Source organism: Acanthopagrus latus, chromosome 18 (assembly GCF_904848185.1).
Source record: "Acanthopagrus latus isolate v.2019 chromosome 18, fAcaLat1.1, whole genome shotgun sequence".
Lineage (NCBI taxonomy): Eukaryota > Metazoa > Chordata > Actinopteri > Spariformes > Sparidae > Acanthopagrus > Acanthopagrus latus.
Window position 1 is genome coordinate 5,661,700 of NC_051056.1, and position 21,461 is coordinate 5,683,160.

The 21,461-nt window shown below is 41.3% G+C and overlaps 1 protein-coding gene across 1 annotated transcript in view; it reads right to left on the reverse strand.

The window, feature by feature from the left end:
• Positions 1-1,944: 1,944 nt before the first annotated feature.
• LOC119007587 (protocadherin Fat 4) overlaps positions 1,945-21,461 on the reverse strand; it is a 117,094-nt gene continuing 97,577 nt past the window's right edge. The window contains exons 10-17 of the mRNA XM_037077358.1: positions 20,451-20,555; positions 19,741-20,048; positions 15,872-15,957; positions 13,982-14,161; positions 13,417-13,541; positions 11,319-11,536; positions 6,746-7,007; positions 1,945-5,156 (exon numbers count right to left, since the gene is read on the reverse strand). Coding sequence (XP_036933253.1) covers positions 3,247-5,156; positions 6,746-7,007; positions 11,319-11,536; positions 13,417-13,541; positions 13,982-14,161; positions 15,872-15,957; positions 19,741-20,048; positions 20,451-20,555 — 3,194 coding nt within the window. The 3' untranslated portion in view covers positions 1,945-3,246. The remainder of the gene's footprint in view (positions 5,157-6,745; positions 7,008-11,318; positions 11,537-13,416; positions 13,542-13,981; positions 14,162-15,871; positions 15,958-19,740; positions 20,049-20,450; positions 20,556-21,461) is intronic.

Consider the following 21,461-nt stretch of genomic DNA (forward strand, 5'->3'; position numbering starts at 1 on the left):
CTTTGTGAAAGAGAATTTCCCCATGGGGACAACAAAGCCTGACTAACTAACTCAGCTAACCAAAGAGGGGACCACAGGGGAGGGAGGATAGAAGACATGACATGCAACAGAAGTCCTCTACTAGATTCAAAAAAAGGGAATTGGGACTTAATGGCCAGCCTCTCAGATCCCGAGCACACCAGGCCATCCAAGGACCTACTAAAACCACACAGTTACTGTATCGAACATGTGAATGCGAGTGCAAGTGTTACCGTTAGAATTACAGCGCGAGATCCTCTGTGAGGTTAATACAAAGTTCACTGCCTGCATTACACACATTCACATTCAAATCAAGTGAGTAATAAGAGTGAAACATGTTCTTTCTTCCAGGACTGAATGTGTTTTTAATTAGGAGTCATTTAAACCAAACTGCGGGAGGCGCTGCAGCTGTATGAGGACTCTGAGGCTCAGAATAATCAATCTTTATAAACAGGCTTTTAGGAGGACTTTTTTTAGGGAGGAACTCTCAAGGAAGTCAATCGGAGCTCAGTGCCACATCCTCTCTTAAATACTGGGGAAACTCTTGAGTCAACATGGAAATCATCCTAATGGGAATTATGTTTTGATGATGTTTGTGGATTCGAAGGAAGGCTGGGGCGCTGGGAGCCGGTACTCTGTAGGAGCTCCACGCGAAAAATCGAGCGGTGCCTCTTTTCACACCTTTGTTCGGGATGAATAGTGTGCGGATCTGCAAAACACATTATAACTGAATCACTCCGAAGTCTGCATCGTCATGATTTTACGAAGCACACATGATTACTTTGCAGCGTGGCTCTCCAACAAATGACTGTAATCATGTGTGGCTGTGAATGTTTCTTGTGTCACTGCTAACACAAATAGCTTATTGCTCACTGAAACAGCACGCATATACCCATTTGAGCCGACAGGCATAACACATGTTGTATTTATGTAAGAGCCACGTCCTAAAATATAACATATGATGTTCACACTTAGGATACATACTGCAATTAATCCTTAAACACATCATAAGCTCCTCTGCCATTCGCTGAAGTCCAGCAGCCATCTGGACAACATCCAAAAACAGCACTTGTGGAAAAAAAAAGATCCCCCCCCCACCCCATCCTGCCCCCAAGAAAATCAGGAAGACAGATTCATGTCAGTCCTCATGAGTGTTTTACGTCCTGGAATACTGTAGAACAATGTGCCCTTTGTGTATACAAGCCTCTTCTGCTCACCTATAGGGAGGAGGAGGTGGGGGGTTTGCTCCTGAAGCTGCCCCCGCCTGATATCTTTCAGACCCTGCCATGAGGAGACACAGCAAGGTTTATTTGAATTCATCTCCTATTTACCCTCCCACGTTCTCATTATCATTGCAAGTGTTGTTATTAGCTCAGGGATCAGTGTGGTACAGCCTGTCCAAAGACGCTTTGGTCAACAGAGCTCTCTGCATGGACCCAGAAAGGCCATAGTAGTTTACCCAGATTTGTGCTGTCACTCTTCACCAGGTTCACGGCTCCCTGTGTTTTCTCTTGTGGCCTCCCTCTCCCCTCAATGATGGAGAAGATAAGCATGTTGCATGCCGAATCACTGAGCTATGACAAAAAAAAAAGTTGTTCTGCTCAATAAGCCAGATGTAAATAATTGTTGAAAGCAATATAGGGCCCTGCGTCGCAGAGTCCGCTTGGTGTTTTGCTTGGCTGTGTGCGAGGTGGCTCAGTTTCATTCGGGTCCTGAAATGCCTTTTTAAATGTTTTGTTGAGTATTATTTAAAGACTGCACAGAGCAAGCCTTGAATATAGAATAACTTACCACCCAGATGATTTGAGATGGGAGGTAATCTCAGTTTGGAGGAGCTCATTTTTAAAAACTGCTGATGCTCACATGCAAACATAAATAAATCAGTTGCTCAACACTTTAGGAAAGAAGAAAACGTTTCAAAAGCGACTTTTAAATAAATACTTTTTTTATTCTGTTATTGGCTTTTTACAGGTACAAAGCATACAGCATGTTATAGTTTTATCAAAAGTGGAAAATACTGATGTTACATATGTAACAAATGTAAAAAATAAGTCTTCAATCTTACTTTCCCCGAAAGTAAGAACATACATTTCAGCATATGAAAATATCCATAAAAACACAGCTTAAGTAATTTAAGTTAATAAACAGTACAAAAATGTAGAAACCATACATGTCAAAATAACGGACAAAGACATCAACAACAAATGACTCCATGATTACTCATGAATTAAAAAAATGTACACAAGTTCATAGTGTTTTAGTTGGGGTCATGTTTATAGGATCCATACATCATCAACATCATCATCAGAGTTGTTGCCTGAAAAACACTTGGCAGGTCAGAACATTTTGTGACAAACAACAACATCCCCTCAAAAACCTCCTCTCCTCCTAAACTTAGGGCAGAAAAACAGAAGAGGAAAAGTCCTCCCCTGTGCTGAAATCCTCAAATGTCTGTAAGGCAGGGGACTTGATAAATCCTCACTCTTGGAGCATTTAGCCAGTCGTCTGTGAGAAAACACACCGGGGGCAAAGACAGACACTGAGAGCAAGGGATCATAACATTGGCGGGGCCATAACGTGCGAGCAAAACGGTGTACTTGGTTTAACACCGAGGGCTGTGTCCTGTCCCCTACAGGTGCAGCAAGATGAAACACACATGCTTCCTTTTAAGTAAATTGAAAATTGACCCCTGAAACGACAGGAACCAGGAGTTTTCTTTTGCTCCACGACCTGCTGGAATTCTCTTCCTGTGAGTGTTAATATTATCTACCCTCTTATCTCTCAGCTGTGAAGTTGTAGAAGTTTTTGGGGAAGGAGAGGCAATATTGGTAATAAAAAACAGAAATGTTTGATTAAGATAACGTGAATGGAGCTTTGCAGCGACTAAATGGAATTCAGACATGGATTTTTTTTTTCACTTTTTTGAGCCAGTCTGTGTCAATGGATACACTGTAATGAGGCCTCAGGGAGATGAATGCATGATTGTACAGTTCAGAACTAGAAAAGACTGGTAAACTATTCCAAGGTGGCAAATGACAAAAACTGTCATGTCACAGGTTCCATTTTCTGCCTTACTGCATTGAAAGTCGTCTTATAGTTTTGAATAATGCAACAACAACAAAAAAAACATGTAGTCCAATGTTCTCTTGAAATATACAGTCTTCATTTTCTTTTCTTTTTTTTAAATGGAGAACATCACTATATTCTACAACATTATAATAAATAGTCTCATACATATTGCTCAGCTTCTCCTTCATTCAGAATGGTCACAGAGCCATCCCCACTGTTCATCTCAATGTCTTTTGCTGCAGCATTCTCTGGCAGCAAGGCTAAGTCCTTGAACACATCTACATAATGTCCAAAACCAGGGCCCCAGTTCAAAAGATTGTCCCAATTGAAGCCTCCAGCTTGCTGGCCCATTTTGTGGGGCAGGGTGTAGTGCTGGTCAGTAGGTGGCATCTGGGCAATGCCAGGCCCTCCCTCTGCCCTCCGGCTCGAGTATCGCCTCTGCTTGAGCCTCCCACCGTAGTCCTCGTCATCAGCATCTGACTCATTGACTTGCGAGAGCTTGGGGACTCTGGAGCTGTAAGACACCGGCTTCTCCCGGTCATACTCCATCTCTGAGCAGGTGAAGGAGTCATGTGAGTCACTTTCTGAAGAGGACTCTGGGGCAGGGATGCCGTCAGCGGGGTTGCGGACCCTTGACAGCGGCCTGCGGCAGTCCTCTTCAGAGCTGGAGCGCCCGTGGTCAGCGCTGCAGATGCTGGGGTTGCGGGGGCGTGGAGTGTTTAGCCGCTCCACTTCCTCGATAGACAACCCCACAGGTGGACCCGTCTCCAGGGGAATCTGCTCAATTGGCTGCTTGAGCCGACTGCCAGGCCTGGAGGTGTGGCCGTGGCTGGCCATGGTCTGTGGACTCTTGCTGCGCCTCCCCAGCCGGGTGGCGTAGTTGAACATGGGTGGGGGCTGGCACATGTCGTTGTGCAGGTCCAGCGGGCTGCCCTCACGGCGAGCCAAGTTGAGTTCTCTGGTTGGAGTGTTTCGGTAAAAGGAGGAGGGCTTGGTGAACGGGGCTGGGGAGTGCCTGGAGAGGGGGTTCGGGGTGGGGCATGCTGAGTGGGAGTGGCTAAGTGGGGTGGACCTCAGTGCTTGGGTGTACTGAGGCTGGTAGGTGTAGCTTGTTGCTCCTAGAGGTAAGGGAGACTGTCTGGCGAAGCCCAGCGGGCTGTGTCTCTGGATGGAGAACTTGGGTGTGTGGCTGCGGAACTGCTTGTAGTGTTGGATTATGTCTGCATCTGAAGGGGCGATACTGCTGGCATTGTCTATGTCGTAGTGTTCGATGTCTGCCTCTGGGCCATTACAGGGGGCACATGGAGCACTGGGGATGGTCTCATTGTTGTGGGGAATGTCTGTTTCATCATAGATCAGATACGGGTTCTCCCTCTCGATGATGTCTGGTTTGGGGTTCCCTTCTGGCTGTTTCCGTACCGTCATGTCATCTCCATATGGCGGGATGTTATCTGGGTCATCGAATGCTACATTCTCACTACCCTTTTTCTTTTTCTTCTTCTTCTTCTCCTTGGGTTTCTTCTCCTTGGGTTCTTTTGACACTTTGGTCTTGTTGCGGCCCTTGCAGTGGTTGCACAGGATCAGGCTGAGCACCACCAAGGCAAGGACAGTGGCACAGCTGCCAACAATAGCAGGAACTGCCCAAATGGGAAGGACCATCGTTTCTGCTGTAGGGCTTGGGCTGCAGACAAATGCTCCATTGTTGGCTGTCTTGCAGATGGTACCCTCGGGGCACTGGACACCCAGACAGGCCACTAAGGTCTCACAAGTCTTGCCTGTGTAGAACTCCGAGCACACACAGGCGAAACCCGAGTGGGGATCGGGCACACAGCTGCCATGGTTCTGGCAGGGATTAGAGGCACAGTCACCAGGCGGGACACACTGGTAAGTGTACCACTGGTTGACGCACATCAAGCCGTCCCAGCATGGGCTGCTCTCACACAGGTTGGGGCCCCTGCAGCCGATCTTGACAGAAGAACTGGTCTTGGTTAAGGTGACGAGGCTGTGATCGCCAGTAAAGGGCAGGTTGTCCCCATTGTATTTCACATAGGCCAAGCAGCCATCAAAACCTGCAAAAGAATGAGAGAGAAAACTGGTTCAGATAATGGAAAACATCCTTCAGCTGCTAACGAGGACACACCATTGGCCTGAAGGAGAATAATTTCAGATTGCCACCAGCTTTTCAAAATGTCGGATGCTGTATTGCTTACTTGTAAATAACAGGAACTGGGAGTCATAATCTGAGCTAAAGGAATTTTGTTTTAAGGGATAATTGATTCAAGCTTGGCACAAAAGAAACCCCAAAAACAACTGAAATTTCCCCCTGGAGAGCAACTCTTCAAAATACTCATATTTTAAATATGGGCTGAATCAATCACTGGTCAATTTTAAAGAAATATGAAATATTTTCTATCAGAGAATCCATCGTCAGAGCTGTTATAGCTTCAAGTCATACATCTGGGTTGGATGAATGTCTCTGAGTCTAATTCAATCTTTTACTGTGTGTGTTGCCTAAGAGCACTGCCTCACGGATGTAAATAGTTTTTTATTAAATATATCCCAGCACAGATTAAATCCATTTGTGTCTTTTCATTAGCGCTTGAAAAGTAAACAGCAGAACACAACTGTTCAGATACACATTGAGGCAAAAGCAGACAGGCAGCCTGCCACAGATATGCGTGCAAATAATATGCTTGTCTAGGTCAACAAATCATTCAAATTGCTATTTTTTACCATATTAGTCCATAGTATGAAGTTAGTTTTCCCCTCCCCTGAAATTCAGAAATGCACTGTGTTGCATTACCTCCCTCTGGAAAGCCTCTCTTTCACCTTTTCCAAACTGTTTTTTAGTCATGCTCAAGGTCATCTGATCTGTGATTTAAGTCTAAACTAAGATGAGAGTTCATGAAAATGAGACGAAAACACGAAAAGTTCTCAGGGGCGGATGCTCCAAGACAAAGTCAAATTAAATCAATATTAGTTTTTCAGTCCATAAATGATATGCTGATAAAGAAACATTTATTCAACTACAGTAAATTCATAGCAGGTAAATCTCGGCAGTGTCAAATAGAAACAGATTTCAGGCCAGTTTCACGGAGTCTAGTTGGACGGCCACCAGTAAGGTCAGCAGTTTGCACAGCAGACTGGTAATTCATTTGGGGGGGAAAAAAAACTGGACTCCTGTTATTAAGGCTCACAAGCTCATGAGTGCATGTATAGTTTATGCGCATGTGCACATGTTTATAGTGTGTAGTGGTGGTTGCCATAACATGTAAAAACACAGCTATATTAGCAATTTACATTGGCCAAAGTGAGGGTGAGTTTCCTGGCCAGTTTTTGAAAGCATGTATGTTTGAGACAGCATGTAATTACACATGTACATCCACAAAGTTAGATGTAAATATTCTGTTCATGCAACAAGGGTCTGACTGTCAAAGTCTGTTTTGGAGAAGGCTTTAGACTTACTTTTTTTGGTCATTGTCAAAATATTATAAAGGTTGCGTGTTTTCATCTGAAATGTTATCTTGAAAGGGTAGACAAGCATGCAAGTATGTAACTTACCGGCACAGAAAATAGGCTTTTTAGCACTCAGTTATAGACAGAATGACATGATTCCTCCCCGACCAAACTTCATTTAAAACATAATGTTGAGTCTCACCTGCTGCAGTTTTCTGCTGAGCAGGTCCGGATGGGATCCCTCCAAGAGAAAAAGTCAAAACACTGAGACCTCCAAAGTCCTGGGTGGTGTGCTGGATGACCCTGGGGTGGCTGCCGTCGACCTGGAGCACCGTGGCTGAGCCGTTCTTCACCAACTGGAGTGTGTGCCACTGGCCGTCTGATAGCACTACATCTCCCACAGTCCGCTCCACCTTCCCCCCGACGCCAGCATCCGAGATGTAGTGGATGTTGCCATTCCTCATCTGACAGAAGGAACAGACGTGGAGGTAAATAACACACATTCCGCACCCAGAGTGAAGATATGTTAATGGTTAATTTACCACACCAAATATGATTGATTTATTTGCTTCTGTAAATCATATTATCCTGGGTGAAAGAGGAAAACACAATCAGCTTTGAATCAGTGTTGAAATGCATGGAAAATGGTTCATTCAAGATCCATTTTCTGAGATTTTATGGGTGGCCATATCTTGATATTCCATTAGTGAAGCATTGAAAATCACATGATAAGATCACATGCTGTAGCTGTAAATCACACCGTCTTGATAGGAGAATTTTATCTCCATACAATTACATAAGGAGACCATGAAAAATCAACTGTCACACAGCTCTGCTTCTACACAAGCATGACTAAGAGTTTACATATGTGAGGCTGTATTGTTTTGAGCTAAATGCTAAGGTCAGCATGCTAACATACTGTCATTAAGCATATATAATGCTTATGTTCATGTTCTACCATCAGTCCAATGTGTTAGCATTTCTTCAGTTGCAAATCAACACTTAACAAATTACAACTGAGGCTGATGGGAATAGAGAGCTGCATGAATTATAAATTGTGTAGTATAACCCCGAAGTTAGCATCGTCCTGGTTCCCTTGATAAAAAAAAAAAAAATTCAGTTTGATACTTGTGCGTTTTGCTCAACAACATAATCATAACATATGACTGCCACATTTATTACGTTTAAAGCATACTGCAAACTTGTTATCACACTACACCATGCAAACTTTACAAAAAAAGAGTATCAGCATACACATTGGAAAGAGAGAGTCAGAATAAATAATCAGTCAGCCTTAATTTTTTAGACACAATTGCTTAAAAATTCACAGGTGGGGTATTTTACTGTGTATTTTACAATGTAGAAAAATGTGAAAATCTCTTAAGATTGTATTAACTTCGAAGATATTTCAGGCATCTGAAAAAAAAAAAACCCTGTGTCACGGTCCAGGGGTTTGTTGGTAGTCTTTTTCCTGTTTTATTTTGAAAGTTCACTCTCCTCTTGCATTATATTTTGTTTTCCTGCACTTTTGATTGCTGATCGACTTCACCTGTCATTTGTGTATCCTTCAATCTGAAGTACATTTAGTGTGCATGTTCCCCTTACTCTTTGTCTTAATGTCTCGTGTGTCAGTGTTCAGGTCCTGACCTCATGTTTTCCCTGTGTTTTTGGAACTTTCCTCTGTCTTTTCCCAGGACTTTGCCTGTTTTTGTACTTTTGATTCTTGCCTGCCTCGCTATGGAAGTGTTTCCCTAATTTGAATTTGACCTTCGCCTGCCTCAAGATTTTGTTAGCCTTTTGTTCTTTTTTATGTTCTCCTTCTATTCTAGATGAGTAGACAGACTGGATAAGATACTAGATAAATTGCTCGGTCCTTTAAACTACCCACTGTTGTAATTCTTAATTTAAAGCATATGATAAATAACTCTCTCTGAGGGGAGTCTTGCAAACTAGGGTTAAAAAATGCAGTCTTTCCGATTAATGCAACTTATTGTGTCAGTATCAATCATGAGTGATGAGAGGAAGTCTCAACCACCACTCTGCTTTCAGAATCCGATGTTGAGGTCAGAGATGGAAAACAAAAATGCAGCTTGACGCTCATAAATCTTTCTGCCGGCAGGACACACTGAAGTTAATCATGTCCTCACGACTTGTGTGCTTAGCTCTCTACTCAGCCAGATGTTGATCAGAAGCTTGCTTACAACACATTCATAGAAAACATGCTCATTCAAACGCCCACCGAGTGAAGTCTGCCTCCAGAAAAGAGAGGACAGAGTGCATCTTTAAAAGAAATTCATCAAGCTCACTTTGGCATGGGCAACAAATGTGTGGCTTACACTGTGTATGGCAATCTCATATGTGTACTCCCCACTTCCATGGAAAAGTAATCCTGTTCTCCTCCCTTCAAAGACCTCAAAAATCAGCAATGATAAGTAGCTTCCGGAAGAATTGATTTAAAATGGGAAAAACAGAAAGTCTCCCGAGCCAAAGAATACTGAGCTCTCTGAACCTGGAAAACCAATCACGAATTTTATCTGTTAAACATCTTGTTTTTTATATCTCAGTATATATAGTTCTGATTTTCAACATATGTACATATACGGTTTGTATTCCCCTCCTGCTCTACTTTTTAGGCGTCATGCCACTCATATACTTTTCAAGAAGCTGCAATGGTGATTTGATGAGCACCAGAAGCTGCTCGGAGCTGGAAAACAAAATAATAAGACAGAAAATGTGATACTACATTGGGAAGGGGGCTGGTGGTGGTGAGACTGGAAGGGGGTCTAAAAGGAAAATTAAAGAGGATGAATGAGCACCCTGGCCTTTTTGGGCAGCTGCCCAGGATCAATCAGAGGGAGGGGCTGCTAATCGGGATGAGGGAAGAGAAAGAGTTTGACTAAAAGGAGATCGCTGAGTAAGACTCATATAGTTGGAGGCAGTATGTGTGGTTGTGAATGGTGTTGTAAAGGGTAATGTGCAGATAAGTGCACACATTTGTAAGCTGTCCATCAAAATTAGACAAATGTTGGGATCCTGAAGTCCAAATATTCAGGTGACCATTCAGCATTGGTGTCAGAATGTTCACAAATATAGTTTAGGTGATGCCACATGTCACCTGGTAGCCATATTGCATGACCTCAGCTCTGTCATCTCAAACAAATAATAAAAACTTTAGTGGCTGCAGGTTGTAACCAACTAAAGACCCCTCATCTCACCCTCCCCTATGGGGCTGCTAAAAAGGCAGACATATGAAGAAACATGGCAGTGCAACATGGCGGACCCTGCCAAAGAGGACCAGCTCCACTATAGATATAAAAGGCTCATTCTAATTTAATAGAAACACAACAATTATTATCTCAGCATACACTTATTATATCTTGAGTACATTAGAATATTATATTCCACATCTGCTCCTAAATCCTAAAGACCACACCTTAAAAAAATAATGCTAAACTGATTCTGCTGCTAGATTTGGTGGCATGGGTTTTATGTACATGGGACCATTTCATGCATCAGAGTATCTTACATTTGAATGCAAATCTACCTTGACATTTCTGAATCCACCTGCTTTAAGCAGATTTTCCACTGGATTTCAATGATGCTGTGGTTTAAAAAAGAATTGTGATACAAAGCAAAACCCTACTGCATATACATATGAATGAACATGAACATGGGATTTTAGTGAACTGTAATATTACAAGCATACTATTTCCACCAGGGCTACCCTTATTAGAGATTTGACATCCAATGGTTGATTTGTCAACTTTTAGAATAATTCGCAACTGTTTTGATAATTGATTAATTTGTTTGAGGAATTTTTTAAAAGAAAAGAAAAAGTCAAAATTGTCTTATTCTCAGAAAAGTTTATTTTGTAGTTTCCTTGCTTTGCTATGTCAGTAACCTACTCTACCCTATTTGGTTTGTGTTACAAACAAGAATTTTGAAGACATAATCTTGAGCTTTGGGAAACACTAATTGTAATGTTTCACCTTTTTCTGACCTTTAATAAACCAAACAACTGACCAACTAATTGAGAAAATGATTGACAGAGCAAAGCAGATCACACCACCACCACTGATGTTATTACTGTCCCAGGATGATATACAGAACTCTGAGACAGAACGCTCCATCTGTGTTAGAAGGAATGTCCTGTGATGTTGTTCCGTGCCATGAAACAAAACAGCAGATTTCCCACAAAATCAAACCCAATGACAGAGAAATACCCAGCGTGAGGTTCCCAGACTTTGTAAGGGTAAGTAATGATCTTGTTTGTTCCCAGCAACAATATAAAAGTTTCAAAATAAATGTGGTGATGATTATTGGTAACATTCCTAAACAAACTGTAGCACCTTACACAGTAGCTGGGGCTCTCAAAGGTTTTTCAGTATTTATACAACATCTCTCTAATTTCAACAGGATTTTATTATATTTTACCAAAAAGCCTGTGTGTTTTCTCATCTCATTTGCTACTATTTTGATGGAAACAGATGCTGTGAACACTGGACACTGTTCCTGTCACAGGAGGCTGAAATTTCTGCCAGTAGTGTTGATCTTAATTAATAGAATTAATTAAGCAATGTATGATAACACTTTTCAATAGAGTGACTCTAAGAGGATGACTTTGTTGACTTTTTATGATAGAAATATTGCACAGAAATGTTTATGGTTTTCCTCTTTTTTTTTCCCAGCCTCTCCCTGTAACTAACCTTTATTTTTGTTCATGAAGCCAGCTCTTATTTGACTATCATATAATTAACTTTGTCTTTCTAAAGTACCTTCACAGTCGTGTAGTTGCTGCTCTCCTGCACATGCAGCAGGGTGCCGCTCTTGCTCCGTGTCCTGAACTTGACCTCCAAGCTGCTGGGACTGGCGGGGTCAGAGGTCACGCCCTGCAGCGACTGTCTCAGAAGGACATCACGTTTAGGGCCCTGCTTCATCGAGTAGTCCAGACGACCAGTACCATCCAGGGACAGGGCGGTGTCTGCTGTCATGTCTGTCAGGGAAAGAGAATATCCTCAGTCCTGTCTGCACTTCACTGACATTTCACAGACGACTGTAAAACCTTTATTTCCACTTCAGAGCTGGCGGGCACAAATTATTTTCCTCATTCAACTGCCATGACCACAAATCGGCTCTTACATTCTCACCAGTGGTTAAGAATACCTTCCTGTGTATGAAAGATGTAGGTCAATCAGCACTCAATCCTTACTTAAACCCTCTTTGGAGCTTCACCTCGATACCTGATATCTATTCCTAAGATTTCTGGTAACTGCTCGATAAAATAAAAGGAATCTTGATTTAATACAAAGAAAGCTACCATTTAATTACTAGGTATAATATTTCACCAATTTTCATTTAACTACAATTTTTATTAATATATTTTATCATTTCATTGGGAGTGGAGTGAAAAATACACAATCATCAATGATAGAAGTTAATACTGAATATACAAGTACACTTTAAAGATGATTCATGAATATAACAACTACTACAGACATCTTTCTACCTACAAGACTTACAGACTTCCACTTTGGAGGAAATAGAAAAGTAAAAGAAACAAACAACCCCAACCCACCGAAGTACCAAACTTGGGACACAAAACTAAAGGAGCCTGCATTATAATATTCATAACAATCTATACATAGCATTAGATTCTTAATTGTTTTTTTTTTGTTTTGTTTTTTTCCCCCATATATTGGATAAGAGGTTGCCAGATGGCATCAAATACTTACCGGTACTCTCCTTGACAAGATCATCAAGCAACATTTTAACATTTGCGCCAAAAGACATTTCTTGGCTGCAGTATTCTATGACTCAATGTTTCACAAGTATTACAAATAATAGTTTGCAGCCCAGGTTTAATTGATGAATTCAAAATGTCTGAAATTATATGGAAAATACAGCTCAATTTTGTTGTGTATATACTTTTTGAAGTGGGAAGAAAGACCAGGCTACGGTCTCAACCAAAAGAACCACAGCAAAGTGAAACTTCCCCTCAAAGTTGGATTTACAAATTACAGATGAAGTGAACTATGATTTTTTTTTTTTTCTTGTAAAATGGTTTTACTTGTGACTGGGGTCAAGCTGAGGCCACGCTGGCGTTCCACTGTCAAAAAGCTTCAGCAAAATCAGTTTACTTCAATCAAATAAATCTATGATCAGGAGTTTGAAACAGTGAAGAACATCTGGGCAAATGTTTTGCCTCAAGTTCAACTTTTGTGAACGCTGAAATGCACATTCTTGCCTGTAACATATGGAAAACTGGTTGCTGAATTTAAAGGATATATAGCCTTGCTCTGTACATAGTTGTACCAGAGTGGCATGACTTGCTGATTTTAAGAATTAATTGAAAAATGAACTCTTTCCTTAAGCTATTAACCAGGACTCTGTGAGAATGCACTTCATTTGTATAAGCAGAGAAGTCCTGTGAACTCGTTCCGTACCATGAAACAAAACAGCAGTATTCCCACAAAATCAAATCCAAAGACAGAGAAAAATCCAGTGTGAAGGTTCCCAGACTTCTAAAGTAATGATCTTGTTTGTTCCCAGCAACAATATAAGAGTTTCAAAAAAAAAATGTGGTGATGATTACTGGTAACTTTCCTAAACACACTGTAGCACCTTACACAGTAGCTACAGCTTTTGTGGACCCTCAAAGGTTTCTCAGTAGGTCATGGATCTCTGATGTTGAGTCGGAGTATTTATACAATGAAATAAACAAAAGCTTCGAAGTAAAGCTCAGAATGCAGTGATGTGGCCTATATTAAGCTACTTGGTGACTCATGAGAGCAGAATCATAAATAGTCATGATAGAATATTCCTCACTAAGTGCAGTCTCAGCAATAAAAAGACACTTCAAAGGCAGAAACTTACATTTCTCACAGTATTTGCCAGTGAAGCCATCCACACACTGGCACTGCTGCCAGGACCAGTGGTCCAAACAGGTGCCCCCATGTCTGCAGGGGCTGGTGGTGCAGGCTCCTTCCAGTCTCGGACATCTACAGAGACACAAACCGTCAATCAGCTTGACAAGTCAGCTGCACAGTCGGCAGCCGAGGGGAGTCCACCGAAAGAGAAACTAAAGAAAAAGGGGCAGATGAGCCGTGATTTCTCTCCCCATGCTGCAATACAAAAAACCCATAAAGAACCCCAAGGGAATTAGCATATTAAAAGATCTGTCCTCGCCTCACTATTCACCAGCGGGACAGAAAAGAAAAATTTCCCCTGCAATTCTGCAATTGGTTTCCCCCTTCAAAAATCTGCCGTTTGTATTAAAAAAACATCTTTTTAAAATCTCTCGAGAGGGTCTGAGAGTGTGAACAGATGTCCCACAGCGAGAGTCGAGAAGGTTAGGGAAGACGGACAGATGGGAGGAAGAGGGGGGTGATGGAGAGAGACGGGTGAATGGGGGGGGTAAGGGGGGTGGACTTGTGCGAACCTGTCAAGGATGCCACGCGATGCCAGCGCCTGACTGGGCTCCAGCGGGCGGCCGTTGACGGCGAACTCCATGATGCAGCCGACAAAGTCGTGGGTGGCGACCTGACCGCTCCGATGAAGGACGGGTTCTATTGACCTGACGCCTCCAACCGAGAGCCTGTTGGGCTGCACGTCCAGGATCCTGCACACACACACACACACACACACACACACACACACACACACACACACACACACACACACACACACACACACACACACACACACGTGAATGAGGACACAAAGACTTAAATGCAAGCAGACACAAAAGAACATATGCAGAAAAATCTAAAAGCTTTCAGATGACTTCAAGGAGTATGCACACACACGCATACACGCACACACTTGCACATAAAGACACTGCGGGTCAGCGAGTTTCACAACAACATGGTCCCGAGACCCTTACAAAATAAACCTTCTGCAGACCTCTGTGGCCCCACCTCATCTGCCAAATCGATCACACTGCACACACACACACGCACACACACACACACACACAGTCTCAAATATTCACCCCACAAGGCCTGGCTCAGACCTGTCTCTGTGTGTGTAAACGTACTGATAATCCAGTAATTTAATGAAGGTTTAGATCATATATGGAATGAAAGGGTGCATTAACTGTTTAAAGGCATTTTGTATTATCACTGCTCACAAGTGTGTGAGAACTGCAGATTACATGAAAAGCATTCTGATCTAAACCTGATACTTAGAAAGTGAGGCAGTAATAAGAAAAAGGCAAAAACAAAATTAAAGGCTTCAATTCTCCATGGAGCTACTTGGCAGACAGTGAGCAATATTAAGTACTCCAAATACAAACACTCCAGCCCAAACTGAAGGAAACCAAGCAAACCTTGTATGAAAGTTTTAGATTTCATTGTGATTTAGTTTAATTTAGATTTTAGTTCACACACATAATTCACAGATTACCTAAAGGGCTAAACGAAATATCACAGATTTGGTGAGGATGAACATATATGATAAAGAAACCTATGGTCAGTCTAAAGCCCAATGTGGGTTCTTATTCTACACCAGTGGATCCCAACCTGTGGGTCAGGATCACCACAAGATGAATCTGAGGGGTTGCCAGTGGACTAAAGTACAGGAGATAACATTTGTGTTACAAAAACTCGTCAGTCCCTGTCAAAACAGTCCCTGTTTTAATGACTCAAAACTTGACAGAAAATAAACAACTTGAGACTCAAATTGGACTTGAAACTAGAGACGTGATAAGTAGAATGGCTGTGATTGTTATTTATTTTATTAGTTTATTTTTTAGTCAAATTTTAAATCTGGCTGTCAGTAAGTCACTGTTTAGAAGAACTGAGAAGAATTTAAGAAATAAACAAGCATTTAAAGTTGTTTTTCTTAGATGACATTTATTTAACTGAGAGTAAACACTTAAAATATAAATTAACATCATGGTCATACCTCTTGAACAGGTTAGATAACTGGTGAATAAGGTCAGTATTAGACAGATACCACTACCTTGTCTCTTTGTTACTTGACTTTAGACTTGCCTCAACTAAAGACTTGACTTTTTTTGACTAAACACAAGAAAAAAACTTGTCTGACTCTCTTGTCACTTCTTTCTTGTTTGCAGTTCAGAGAACACATACTGGTCTCACACTATAATAAAGGGAAAAGTTAAATAACTGGAAGTAATTAACAAATAAGTTCAGACCAGATGCAGAAAAAAAACTTCTGGTTCTGAATTATTTTCCATTATTTTGCCAGACATGGAACGTTTCATTACTCATTCTGTTTTCCAAGCTTGGGCTCAATCTGTTGACACTAAACAGATCATCTGTGTCCGGTATGTGTGTGTGTGCGTGCGCATGTGTGATTTTCTTACCAGTCAGTGTGTACTGCCACATTGCTCACAGCACAGTAGCCTGGTTCCTGGTCGTCGCCACACAGGTCCACGGTCAGGGAGGCAGCCTTCATGATGACAGAAGCATACGCACATTTGCATTACACATGCGATCGTCATGTGAAGACTCAAAGCTGTTAAGTCATGCTGTCGTTTCTGGACCAGACCCGAGTTTTTCAATGGTAGACTGTGGTTGACTCAGTTGGTTGCAGGGCTCAAACACCAAGAAGCTGTCAGTCTCTGTTTTGTGGCAGATGGCGACCAATCAAATGCTCATTCAATATCAGGCAGTCTGTTGCCACCTCTATAATATCTGTGTTTTACAGAAGGTCCCATTGATTTATGAGATCTATTCTCCCAGAGAGTCCAGGTCAAGATGGCAGCATAAGCAGTTTCAAATACATTACAATTATTGTAAAAAACATACAATATATAAAAGCAACATAAAAGAGAAGAGGCAGGTAGGCCATACCTGCAATAAGCTTAAATCATTCCACCTCAGTATTGCAATTTGATTCAGGATAAGTGGAAATAATCATTTTTTGCATCATAATTTCAAATTTCCCTGAAAAAGTATTAGAACCACAGTGATAATGATATGTTGGAATCTGTACCAAATAAGTTTTCTTACATCTTGGGAAGATTTGTATGATATGTAGGCCATCTCTGCAGCACTGCAGTACCTCGTTATAATGCTGATTTGTAACACAGTTCACTTTAAAATTCCTACTCCTTTAAAACCCCTGAAACACTTAATGAACACGGCAATGTGTGTGTTGAAAAATATTATGTGACTGTCACAATCAATGACAATAACAGTGTATGCTATATAGCCTGTGTGTTATCCCCTGCCTAATATTATATATAATATGTTATATAATATATAACATATTATTTTTGTCTGCACATCACTGGGACTGAAAACACACAAGTGTGTGTAAGACTTTACATCTTCTCATGCACTGCAGCCTAACTTTTACTGCAGGGTTCTGCTTTCAACTACAGTTTCTCCATGAAATGATACTGTTTTCAAAGGGTAGTATGAGCTTAGTCCACCAAACAGCATGTAAGCCAATTATTCTTCATCAATTCAGTATAATGGTCAATGGGAGAGTGGCATAAAAATGCCATCCATGATAATTCAGAGCCAAACAATCCCTTTTTCCCGCTAATGGTATGAAAGCTTTAGACCAGATGTGTATTATTCCCTCACTGTCTCTGTGCTTTGTGGGAGGGAACGACCCAACAAGGAAGAAAAGAAATGGGCTGGTGAGGAAACTGTCCGGAAAAGTGTGTGAAAGTGTTGAAAAACCAGGGCAATCATGCTCCACCTCTCCTGGATCTTAAGTAAACACGGACCACACTGGCCCGGATTTCTGACATAGATCATCCAGGAGAGCACGACCCCACCAAGCACACACACACACACACACACATACACACACACACTCTCTCTCTTTATTGCACTAGAGTCAAACTGGAGTCAGGCACATGGACACATACACACAACCAAGTCTGAGTAAAACACTCCAACAGACCAACATGGTGACAACAGCCAGGGGAGAAACAACAGGACTCGTTCGTCTCAAACACATTCATGACTCTCTGAAGCGCCATAAAGAATGTCAGAACCACATGAACATTTTATTACTGTCTTTGCCAGTGATAAAAGACACTACAGCCATTCCCTACATCCAGAACACTGCACTGATTGCAAGTATCTCACACTGTGATGGAGAAATATTTACCCCACGATACCCTTTGGAAATTAAAACCGAATGATGAGTAGCATGTTTTTGAGCTTAGCTAAAAGTGGAGGGAATGAAAGGAAAGCACCACTGGAGATCATTGTGTTCTCCATGACTAATAATAGAGGGAGCATAGCATTGCTCTCTGTTGTGGTGCAGGAACTGAGTAACTGCTGTTACGCATTTGTTTTAGTGCTTGTTTTTAGGACAAATAACTCAGCTAATCAAAACCTTGATGATAAGCTGCTGCTGCTAATCAGCTACAGTGAGTCCTCGTCTGTCAAACTACATTCGCAAACACGGAAGATTCTGTTGTTTGCAACCCCGAATTAAAACCCTGATTTCATATAAACTGGCTGAACTCTTGCGTGGATGTTCCCAGATGTGATCTTTTGAGCACACAAGTTGTTCGTAATGTCTTTTCACACAAAGTGAGAATAACAGGTAGCCTCATGTAGCAATATGGGGGCACTGATTATGCTAATGATTACATCTCACAAATGAGTATAGTACAGGTGTCCTTCAACAATTGTCTATTATCAATTAATGTCAAGTTTCTATAGTTAGGAGTTTGTTGAATCACACCTGGAAAACCCATCTGAATAAACCTTATGGAAAAAAGTACCGGAAGTTTAGAAAAGAATAGAAAAATGATCTTGTTCCTGTTCCTTGTTCCTCGGGATAATCCTCAGTAGTTTTCAGTGTGAACTATTGACTACCAAATGTAAACAACAACTTTGAATTCCACCTTTAACAGTGTAACAGTTGTACAACAGTTTTTTTTTTTTTTTTTTTTTTATCAATAGTGAATCAAATGAGCATGCATGTTGTGTGGGGTGTCACTCACAGGAACTTACCACCTAACTTTGCAGTTCGCCTCAGAGCCTTTTAGCTGATTGTTTTTTGAGTTAATGTTAAAAAAGGATATTTTTGTCATGCATGCTGGGGGCATAGCTGCAGGCTTTGACTAGATAGTTGTGACATCAGAACCTTAAGGGAGTCCTGAAGGCTTGTTTGAAGGCTGAACTTAAGCATTTCGCCATGGTCTGAGCATTTCTGATCATTTTGATGGATTTTTATAGCATTTAGATCTGCTTTGTAATGAAAAAAAGACATGGAAATATCCCTTTATACAATATGGGACCTTTAGACAATGATGATTGCAACACTATCCGTGACTTTCTGCTCCCTGTGATTACTTGGAGCCTTCATAAAGAAGTAGTGCATAACTGTGTCCATGGTTTCTGTCTGCATTTGACATTTACTCAGTATTCTGGAGGCAGAAGCTGAGAACAGACCTCAAGCCTGACCACCGAAATGACCCACAGCACCTTTCACAAACATGAGGGAGTTGGCACTTGAGGTACCACACACGCACACACACACACACACACACACACACACACACACACACACACACACACACACACACAAGCCCTTACATGTCATCTCTGCATACTTTTAACAGGGCACTGTATGCAGATGGAATCACACTTCTCAACTTGTGCTGTATTCCTTTCCATCCCGTCACTCTGCACCATCTCAGAACTGACAATTTAACGATTTTACCAGCTTCCTATGAAAGCCTCAGTGCACGGTGGGAAATGACAGATTTGAAGTCCAGCAGGAGAGCTACATTATAGATCCTGGGTGGATTTTTTTTCCCCCTCTTTCCTTGCCACTGCATTGCTGGCAGGGAGAAGCCTCTCATTCAGAGCGCAGGAGACAGAATTTCAACCTTCAGGGTCATTTTGGATCCTTGCATTGTAAATCACAACGCGCAGTAAAATATAATTACAAACCATGAAAACCATAAGCTGAGCTACCCGTGGTTTGGGGGGAGTTTAATTATCATCTGATGGTGCAAAAAGGAATATGAGGCCAAATTTGAATGCAGGTTTCAGCTCTAAAAGCCCTGCACGTAAATGCTACTGATAGCCCATGTTGGAAGTCCACTCGTGGAATTTCTCAGATTTTCCGCAATGTTTATGCTACTAGACCCATAAGAACTATTAAACCATTTAGTGAAATGTTTCTTGAGAATGCAGGATAAAAAACGTTCAACATGTGAGCTAATTTCCACCATAAAAAAAACTTTCTCACCATCCCAGCTCTCCTGGCGATGACTGTGTGGAACTGGCCATCTGAAACTTTTATCATGGTCATCAGTTTATACGTTCCACTTCCCAAGTTGAAGGAGAAGCGCATACGTCCCTCGAAGATCTCCAGAGCGAGGAACTCCGCCTTGTCTCCGGTCTGGTTATCATGGTTGTACATAAGCAGCGCATTGCTCTTCAGGGTAGCAAACTTGATATATATGTAGTTATTGTTGGGATCCAAAGACGGAAACTCCATGTAGGACAGCTCCTCAAAGCCATAGCTGTTCAGTTCGCAGTGTTTGCCGAAAACCCCTGAGGACAAAAACAGACCGAAAGAGGACTCAGAGAGGAAGCCAATGAATGATTCACAGTGCTGCTGTGATAAAAATATCTGCAGATAAAATTGAATCTTTATGGAGCTATACTATATGTTCTCTATTTAGTTATAACAAAGCAGTCAGATCATAATCTTACATCTTTTTAAAGTTTAAGTAATAAGTAACTTGTTCATGACAGCTAAAATACAAAGCTGAAAAATGGAGACACAGAATGAAACGACAGCATCCACATTTGTTTAAGAAATCACGAGATAATAATGGCACAATTTTCTTTTTTTTGTTTTTTCTTTTAGGAAGCTTTCATGAAATTGTCCATCTTGCTTTTCAATTTAACAGGGCTTGCTTATACCCTGAAAAGTTTCCTACTATTACTTACCAAATGGACAATGACAGTAATATCCATCCACCCGATTCTGACAGGACCCGCCATTAAAACAAGGGTTACACTCACAGTGATTGATGATGGAATCACACGTTTTGCCTGGGTTCACAGAACAACACAAATTGAAATGGATGAGGTGGCAGACAACACAGGAAAACCCGGAAGGGAACACAGCTCACTCTCCCCACAGGCCAGACCCCACAAGTCATGCAGGCCTTTCATCACCTCACAGCTGAGAAATGCACTGCAAAAAAAAATCTGTGCTCCAACAAATCATTTCAATTTGTAGAGACTCTAAAAATCTGATTTGTGTTTAACCAACCATAAAATATACAATAGGAAAGATGTAATTTCACCTGTCTTGGTGCAGTTTTCTTTTTTTTTACATTTTAAAATTATGCTAATTGGGAATATAATTTGATCATTTGATCCAAAACAAACATCTGAAACTTTCAAAGGAAAAAAAGTAATGATCTCACTCAATTGGCAGATTCTTCTCATGTAGAATAATGAGATTTTCAAACATGTTGCAAGATCAACATACGTTCGGATAAAACATTTTTTTTGCAGTGAGACAGTACATGAATTGCTGCCACTCAGATGAACATCCAAAAGTTTAAAGGTTTAACATCATGATAAGGAATGTGAAACAGATGATAAAAATAATGTTCCTGGGCAAGACAATAAATGATTCAGACATAATACACGACAAAAAGACTGACAATGAACTTCTGCAAATATATTTTAGGCTGTAAATCCTGTGACATGTTGCTTAATGGAGATAGATTCCGCTGCCAAAAAACGGGGAAAACAGGAAGTTGAGAGTTCAGCGTGAGGGCATGCAAACTACTGTAAGTCGATTTGAGGTCAATTTTTTATCGTCATAATAAAAAGGGACAGCAATGACTTGACTTGAAGCAAATCGCCTGCTCTGAAAATGTCTTTCAGATGCTGGAGTCAGCAGCTGGACAACATACAAGATTCAAACGAGTGTTCTAAGTAATT